At 54.5% G+C, this 8,998-nt stretch overlaps 1 protein-coding gene across 1 annotated transcript in view; it reads left to right on the forward strand.

The window, feature by feature from the left end:
* LOC308175184 (zinc finger protein 609-like) overlaps positions 1-6,760 on the forward strand; it is a gene marked incomplete at both ends in the record, with an annotated part of 9,521 nt that extends 2,761 nt beyond the window's left edge. The window contains 4 exons of the mRNA XM_080550896.1: positions 1,379-3,935; positions 4,583-5,099; positions 6,229-6,573; positions 6,687-6,760. Of these exons, the coding sequence (XP_080407022.1) occupies positions 1,379-3,935; positions 4,583-5,099; positions 6,229-6,573; positions 6,687-6,760 (3,493 nt within the window). The remainder of the gene's footprint in view (positions 1-1,378; positions 3,936-4,582; positions 5,100-6,228; positions 6,574-6,686) is intronic.
* Positions 6,761-8,998: the final 2,238 nt, after the last annotated feature.

The following is an 8,998-nucleotide window of genomic DNA, read 5'->3' on the forward strand; positions in this document are numbered from 1 at the left end:
TTCTCACTCACGCACCCGCCTCTCTTTACTCGGCGAGGACACTCTTTCGCTGTCCTTACCCCTTACGCACACACAGATTGTCTTTTTCACCTCCTCTCTCTCTCTCACCCTCCTCTCCCTGTCTGCCGGTGTGTCGAGTGGAATTTTATCTCATATCTGATGATCAGCGGCCACGTCACCCCTCCTCCAGCGGAGAGTCGATGGCGCTTGGCGATCTGTCAGAACACACTGGGCCTGTCGAGGTTGGCGGGATAATGAGGGGATCAGGATCCATGGCACGTCAGGGTCTCTCTCCAGAGGCCCCCCCGCCCGGCGCTACTAAAAACCCTCCTCTGAATCGGAGCGTTGTGGAATTACTCAGAGAGAGAGGGCCATTTCCCGTCTGAGTGTCTCTCGGCATCTCTGTTAGCCGGCCCCCTGTGGGATGAGAATAGCAGGCTTGAGAGGTTCTCTTATCGAGTGGCTCGCCGCCTCTTTTGCCCTCCTATTGTTTGACATCCAGAATTGTTGTGTTGCCTCCTTTTCAGCAGCAGGAGGAGGACAGCTGGCTAAGAGGTTTTTGTGTTGTGGCGGGTTGATGATGTGTGATGTCATGAAGCACCTAATCTTTCAGTGTGTGCTGCTGTACCCTGATAGGTTGAGGTTGATGGAGTGTAGCGACTGATTTAAAGCTGAACAGGATAGGCTACAGTGTCCCTGACAGACGACAGTTAGGCTACAGAGACAGACGACAGTTAGGCTACAGAGACAGAGACAGTTAGGCTACAGAGACAGTTAGGCTACAGAGACAGACGACAGTTAGGCTACAGAGTCAGAGACAGTTAGGCTACAGAGACAGAGACAGTTAGGCTACAGAGACAGACGACAGTTAGGCTACAGAGACGGAGACAGTTAGGCTACAGAGACAGTTAGGCTACAGAGACAGTTAGGCTACAGAGACAGATGACAGTTAGGCTACAGAGACAGTTAGGCTACAGAGTCAGAGACAGTTAGGCTACAGAGACAGTTAGGCTACAGAGACAGAGACAGTTAGGCTACAGAGACAGAGACAGTTAGGCTACAGAGACAGACGACAGTTAGGCTACAGAGACAGAGACAGTTAGGCTACAGAGACAGAGACAGTTAGGCTACAGAGACAGAGACAGTTAGGCTACAGAGACAGTTAGGCTACAGAGTGTCTTTACCTTTTCTTTTTACTGTTTTCCCCTGCTTTTATATTAATTCTATGCTTGTATATGTTTTTATATTCACTTTGTGTTTTTATCCCTGTTGTGAAGCACTTTGAGCTGCATTTCTTGTATGAAAGGTGCTGTATAAATAAAGCTTTACTTACTTACTTACTAATCTTTCATGTTCTGCTTTCCCCTCCTCTCTCCAGGTTCTGCGAGTCTCCCACCAGCGATTTAGAGATGAGGAACGGCCGGGGCCGGGGAAAGAGAATGAGGCCCAACAGCAACACGCCCGTCAACGAGAACAGCAACTCCTCGGACAACAAGGGCAGCGGCAGCAGCAAGACACGCGCGGCGTCCAACAGCAGCAAGGGCCGGCGGGGCAGCCAGAACTCCTCGGAGCGCCGCACGCCGCCCAACAGCAACGCGGAGGACGTCAAGGCCAGCCCGTCGTCGGCCAACAAGCGCAAGAACAAGCCCGCCTCCGACATGGAGCCCAACTCCAGCTCCGAGGACACCAAGGGCAGCAAGCGCATGCGCACCAACTCCAACAGTGGCGGCGGAGGGGTGGGGGGCTCCGTCGTGCCCCCGCCGCTGCCCCCCCATGGCGTCCTCCCCGTCCCCCCCACCATCAAGACGGAGCCTCTGCCCCCGCCGCCGCAGCTGGACCGCAACTGCCCCTCGCCGGTCCTCATCGACTGCCCGCACCCCAACTGCAACAAGAAGTACAAGCATATCAACGGCCTCAAGTACCACCAGGCCCGCGCCCACAACGACGACGACATCAAGCTGGACCTGGACGGGGACAGCGAGTACGGGGAGGACTCGACGCTCCACCCGGACCCGAGCAACTGCAACGGGGCGTCCATCTCCCAGAAGGGATGCCCGTCCCCGGCCCGCTCCGTCACGCCCAAGGGCAGGGGCTTCGACGCCCAGACCCCGTCCCCTTCCTCCGGAAAGTTCGGCGGCTCCAAGCAGAGTAAGAAGAAGGCCGGCGGCGAGGCCGACGCGGAGGCGGGGGGGGGCGTGCCCATGGACGGCTGCGAGGAAGGGCCTTGTTTGACGGACGAGGCCAGTAACGACGGCATGGACGACAAGAAGGACAAGGCCAAGAAGAGCGGCGGCAGCGGCTCCAAGGCGGACAAACTGGCCCAGAAGGCCATGAAGTCGGCGCGCCCCATCGCCCCGGCCATACAGGCCCAGCAGCTCTACTCCTTACAGGCGGCCGGCTTCCCGTCAGCCAGCCCCGGGTCTTCCCCCGCCATGGGTTCGGTGGTTCAGTCCATCCCCAAGAGCCCCCAGTTGAAAGCCATCCAGCCCAAGCCTTCGGCCCTGGGCGACCCTTCGTCCGCCAACCCCGCCCTGAGCGGCGGCTCCAAGGACAAGAAGAAGAAAGACAAGAAGAAGAAAGAGGCGGCGGTCAAGGAAGGGGACAGTCCCAAGGGTCTGGGAAAAGGGGGGAAGCCGGAGGAGGGGAAGAGCCCGTACTCGGAATCCTCCGACCCGGGGAGCAAAAGCGACGGTCTTCTGAACGGCGGCTCCTCGGACCCCCACCAGAGCCGGCTGGCCAGCATCAAGGCGGAGGCGGACAAGATCTACAGCTTCACGGACAACGCCCCCAGCCCCTCCATCGGCGTGGCCAGCCGGATAGAGAGCGGCGGCGGCGGCGGGATGCCCCAGCCCCTCACCCCGCTCCACGTGGTCACGCAGAACGGAGCCGGCGGCGACAACTCCTCGGTGAAGACCAACAGCCCGGCCTACTCGGACATCTCGGACGCGGGCGAGGACGGCGAGGGCAGGGGGGCGGACGGGGCGGTCAGGGTCAAATCGGAGGACCAGGCCAACCGAGAGGGGGCCAAGAAGGCCCTTTTCCCCCAGACCCAGACCCCCAGCAAAGAATCCCCCTACTACCCCGGCTACGACGCCTACTACTCCCCGAACTATACCAACCCCAGTCCTGGGGGGGTGTCCGCCACGGGGGGGGCTGCTGCACTTCAGGAGGGGGGGGGGGCCCAGGTGAAGGTGAAGAAAGAGGAGGATCAGGAGGCGGTCGAGGAGAAGGCCAACAAGCCGGAACTGCAGGAGGACCGCAAACCGCCGGAGCTGGGCGCGTCGGGACAACAACAGCAGCAGCAGCAGCTGCAGCAGCAGCAACAACAACAGCAACAACAACAACAACAACATCAACAACAACAACCACAGGCCTCGGTCATTCAGCCGCGCTCCAACATGTACATGCAGCCCCTCTACTACAACCAGTACGCCTACGTGCCCCCGTACACGTACCACCCCGACCAGGCGTACCACAACCACCTGATGAACAACAACCCGGCCTACCGGCAGCAGTATGAGGAGCGGCAGCGGCAGGCGGCGGTGGAGCAGCACCGGGCAGCCGTCGAGAAGAAGGCCGACGCGGCCGGGAAGGAGGGGAGGGAGGGCTCCGGGGGGAAGGGGGGAGGGGAGGAGTGGAAGCAGAAGGCCTCGGTCCCTCCGACACTCTCCAAGGCCCCTAGTCTCACCGACCTGGGCAAAGGGGGCGGGGGACCGCTGCCCCAGGGCGGCAAGTCCAAGGAGCCGTCGTCTTCGTCGGAGCAGGCCAAGTCGGTCATCATGCCCAAGGGGGAGGAGGCCAAGACGCCGGCCCAGCAGGCCGAGGGGCTGAAGGTTAAGCTGAGCGAGGGAGGGCATCATGGGAAGGAGGAGCCCAAGGCGGGCATGGAGTCAGGGAGGCCTTCCGCCATGGAACAGGCCATGTGGTACCGACAGGTAAATCGTCATTTCCATACTACTGTATACAAGCTGGTGATTTTTGTTTTGAGATTTGAAGAGATTAAATATAATAAAGTAAAAAAATAAGCCACCCATGAAAAATTAGAAATAATCTCTTTCTCACTTACCGTGATGATGATAATAATAATAATTCATTGTATTTATATAGCGCTTTTCCGGGGCTCAAAGACGCTGACAATATGAGAAAAACAGAAAACACAGAAACAACAAGCAACAGATAACATGAGCACATAGAACACAGAGTTAACAACAGATAACATGAGCACATAGAACACAGAGTTAACAACAGATAACATGAGCACATAGAACACAGAGTTAACAAACAGATAACATGAGCACATAGAACACAGAGTTAACAACAGATAACATGAGCACATAGAACACAGAGTTAACGACCAGGCACAGGGAACAATTAACTCAGCGATATATAAGTGCATATATTATAAGTGCATTCCAAATTTGGGGGAAATACTCAAATATATAGCTTTTAAAAAAATGTTATTCAACTCTTGAGATCCTCTCTCTAAGATTCCTTGTGCTCTTTCTTTCTTTCTTTCTTTCTTTCTTTCTTTCTTTCTTTCTTTCTTTCTTTCTTTGCTTCCATCCCTCTTTCTTCCTTCCAGGAGCCTGACTCGCGGCTGTGGCCCTACGTGTACCCCAACAAGTACCCCGAGGCCCAGAAGCCCCAGGACGAGGAGCGCTGGAAGGACGAGCGAGACCGGGGGGAGAGGGACCGGGGGGACCGGGGGGGGGACCGGGACCGAGACAGGGAGCGGGGCGACCGAGACCGAGGAGGAGGGGGGGAGAGGGACCGGAAGGGCAACAAGGGCGGAGAGGAGAGGGGGGCTCGTCCCAAAGACACCGCCACCCCGAAGGAGGAGGGCGGCGGCAAAGAGGGGGGAGGGGCCGAGCCCCGGACTACGACGTCGGCGTCCGCACCGTCCGAGGAGCACCGGGGGGGCGGGGGGGGGAAGGACCCCCGCGCCACCGCCGCCGCCCACATGCAGTTCTCCAACCCCCTGGCACAGCACCAGAGCTACATGCCCTACATGCACGGAGCGTACGCCTACGGGCAGGGCTACGACCCCAACCACCCCGGGTACCGCGGCATGCCCTCCGTCATGATGCAGAACTACCCCGGTAAGGAACTACTTACTACCCCCCCAGAACTACCCCGGGAGTAGTAAAAAGAGACTATTTTGTTTTGCTATTTTGCTTTTAATCCAATGCGATTACAACGATACAATCCACCTATCGCTAAGCCACGCCCCCTTTGAAAACTCGGACAAACAAACAACGCTTCACTGACAGTGACTGACTGACCGACCGTGACTGAATGACATTCAATGACTTGGCGGGAGTTCAAATTTCAGATTTACCACAGCAAGTAATAGACATGTTTTTTTTTAAAGATGACAAGAATATTTAGTGTAGAAGCTTTTCACCATCAGAGTGTAGCGAGTTGTTTGTCCGAGTTTTCTGCCTGTAGTGACTTTTGCTGTGATATGATTGGACAATTTCTATTTGGGGCGTGGCTTAGCGATAGGTCTATTGCGAATTACAGGGACATTCCCCCTGGAGTAAGTGAGGGCTAAGTGCCTTAGTCAAGGGCACACGAGTAGTGGTGTGATCACCACTCCAACTCACTATCCACTAGACCACCACTACCCCTAGACTACTAGGAGCTTGTGTATTACTTCTCATACAGATTTCGATTTTTTTTTTTTTATTGAGTTAACATAATCTAGTTTTTATATTCATGACAGTAAGCCTTTGAGGGGGATTTCCTGCCTACTGACAGTTCAAACAGAATTAATAAATACTGATAGGTACTTACTCAACTGATTCAGCCACAAGTATCGGCGGTGTTCATTAGCCTGGCGGTGTTATGCCAGTGCTGATAGATGGTAATGGACTCAAAACGTTGTCTCGATTTGTGTTTTAACTTGCACCTTAGGAACTTAGATCAGCGGTCTCGGTCGAAGCATTTAAAAAACAGCTCAAGACTGTCCTGTATAACTGTCCTGTATTGGCTAACCCCAAAAGCCTGTCTTTTTGTGTCTTGTTATTATTTGTTGTACACTTATTGTTATTTGTTTCTTGTTTTTATTTTCACTTGTTTACCTATTTCTTTTAACCTGCTATTACTTTTGCAACTCTTTAATCATGTTTCTATAGTATGTAAAGCGTGTGACCGCTGGTCTGTGATAGGTGCTATATAAATAAACGTTACTTACTTCCTTACTTAACGTCCTCTCCTCACCTCCAGGTTCCTACCTGTCAGCCGGCTACTCCTTCTCCCCTTACGGCAACAAGATGGGTCCGGGCGAGGAGGGGGGGGGCGAGAAGGCCTCACGGGCCAGCCCCACGGTCAGCGGCAAGCCCACCTCAGAGTCCAAGGCCCTGGACATCCTCCACCAGCACGCCAGCCAGTACAAGAGCAAGTCCCCCACGGTCGGCGACAAGACCCCCCACGAACGGGAGCGCGTGGTCGCCGAGCGCGAGCGGGACATGGACCGCCCTCGGTCCTCGCCCTCACAGCGGATCATGCCTTCCCATCACCACCTGGGCTACCCGCTGCTCTCGGGACAGTACGACCTGTCCTACGCCACAGGTGACTGACTGATGGAAGCCCAACGCACACACAACGTTCACACGACGTTCACGCAACATCCACACAGTGAAAGTTAGTGTTTTTTCTAACCAGTTGCTGCTCCTCTTCGACAGGTCTTTCCTCATCAGCCATTGTTGCCAGCCAGCAAGCCTCCGCCCCCTCCATGTACCCCCCAGCACGGAGGTGAGAACGGTAAGACACAATCAGTCCCCTTACACACGTACTTTCAATTCAATTCAATTCAACTTTATTCGCCATGTGCTAGGAACACTAGGAACATGACTTGGCATTCTCCATGCTGAACAAGCTACAGTACATACAACAACAAGACGACAACACGACAATACTCAAGACACACAATATATACAGTACCTATACGAGTGAATAATATATACGGTACTATATTAACTTAGTGCAAAAACATGTAAAGTGCAAGGTGCAGTGATCAGGAGTTGTTGAGGAGGGCTTATGGCTTTGGGGAAGAAACTGTTCGAGTGGCGTGATGTTTTTGACCTGATGGCCCTGAGATGGCCCTGAGATGGCCCTGAGATGGCCCAACATGGCTGTTGCTTGTGTCGTTCATAGAGACACGACTTGTGATTTCCATCTCTCAATCATACTGCGGTCTTTACTGCCATCTGGTGGACAGAATGTGAACAGACATGACTTCATCGCATGCTCGTTACTGAGTATGTCCTGTTCTCTGCAGTGATTCACCCAGTGATTTTATTGAAACGTACATTTTTTAAATTGTTGGCGTTGCCGTTACATAACCACTGCCTTTTTGTTGTTCCTCACAGGGAGACCTGATTGGCTGACCTCAACCTTGCCTGGAGTCATGTGACTGGATCACATGAGGGATGCGTGTGGAGCTGGGGGCGTTTTTTTTAGACATCAGTTCAATGGTGTTTGCGTTGGAGGGGGGGGTTTGTTGATTTTTTTCTGCCCGGATGTTCCCGGATGTTGCTGGTTCCTCCCTCAGCTTCTGTGACGCCCCCCACCCCCCGCGGCAAGGCTCCTCCCCCAGGCTGGCAAGACTCCGCCCCCCCCTCTGGTACCTCACGGGCCAACCGCTCTGCTCCATCCCTCTTTGCACTGCTGAGGCGACTCACAGGAGGAACGAAAGCCTGAGAAAACTGATGTGTTCTGGTGGCCAGAGGGCCATGGTTGGGGGGGTGGAGGGGGGGGGCGCGTTGGATCTGGGGGGGGGGGGGTGCGGTCAAACAGAATGACGACTGGATGACGTCTGATGACATAACTAAAAATGGACTTGTTGTTTTTGCTGACCCCGGGCCTTAGCGTCGCAGCTTGACTTGAGGAGTTTGAAGTTTCGTCAGAGGTTGGAACTTCTTGAGGAGTTGTCGTTGCGATCGTTGGACCCATTGTTGTATCGGTCGTGTTCTTGGAGATGGTTGTTGTTTGGGCCCTGAGGAAAGGGATATGATGAGACCTCTGCTGACTCTGGAGGGGGGGGGCGGAGACCCTTCCTCCCCCCCATCCCACCTAACCCCCCTGGGCTCTCTATGCAAGCTGATGCTGCTCATCTCCACACACACATACTGACAGAACCAGGCGTCCTCTACTCTCTGTTCAGTTTCAGGGGGAGGAAACGTTTGAGTTCGAAGTTCACGTCGTTGTTGTTGTTGTTGTTTTTTCTGTTGTTGTTGTTGTTGTTGTGAAAAAGTTATCATCCGCCTACTTGAGTTCAGAGAGAAAAATGATATCCATGTTTTTTTTTGTTGGTTTTTTTAATGTACATGACAAGGCATTTTTGTATGTGTGATGATTTTTTGTTTCTTCCCCAGGAGTCTCACTGTTTGTTTTTTCTTAATTTTGTTGTTGTTGTTCAATTCAACGTCTTTCGGCTGAACCACCACGGCCCCCCCCATCTCTCTCTGACCCCTGACCCCAACGGACCCACACACAAACCCCCCCCCCCACGGCTGTTCGCTAGCACCAACACTAACACTGACCCTCTTCTCAGTGCCTGTGAACACAGCTGTGTGTTGGGGGGGGGGGAGGTTTTATTTTTGCTCTTCCAGGACGGGTTCGTTTCGGGTCCGGTTTACAAAAAGCAGCACCAATGCATAACGCTGCACCCCCCCCCCCCCCCTCCCAGTGCATGGTGCAGCAGGGACCCCCCCCCGGACCCTCCCCCACCCCCGGCTTCAAGGCAGAGAGAGAGACGGACATCTCTTTTGCTGCCACAAAGGTGCTTTGGACTTAAGAGAGTAGGAGAGAAGGGGAGGAGGAGGAGGAGAGAGGAGGAGTGCAGTACAACATGCAACACTCGAGAGGCCCCAAGCTCTTCTTCATCCCCTGGGCGTGGGGGGGAGACGCGGGAGGGAGGGGGGAGACAGGATGCACTGATCAGAGGGAGTGGAGGACTGGACTTCAACAAGACGCTGCCTCCTCTGGTTCGAGA

This window comes from Nansenia antarctica (assembly GCF_963989245.1).
Source record: "Nansenia antarctica genome assembly, contig: SCAFFOLD_819, whole genome shotgun sequence".
Taxonomy (NCBI): Eukaryota; Metazoa; Chordata; class Actinopteri; order Argentiniformes; family Microstomatidae; genus Nansenia; species Nansenia antarctica.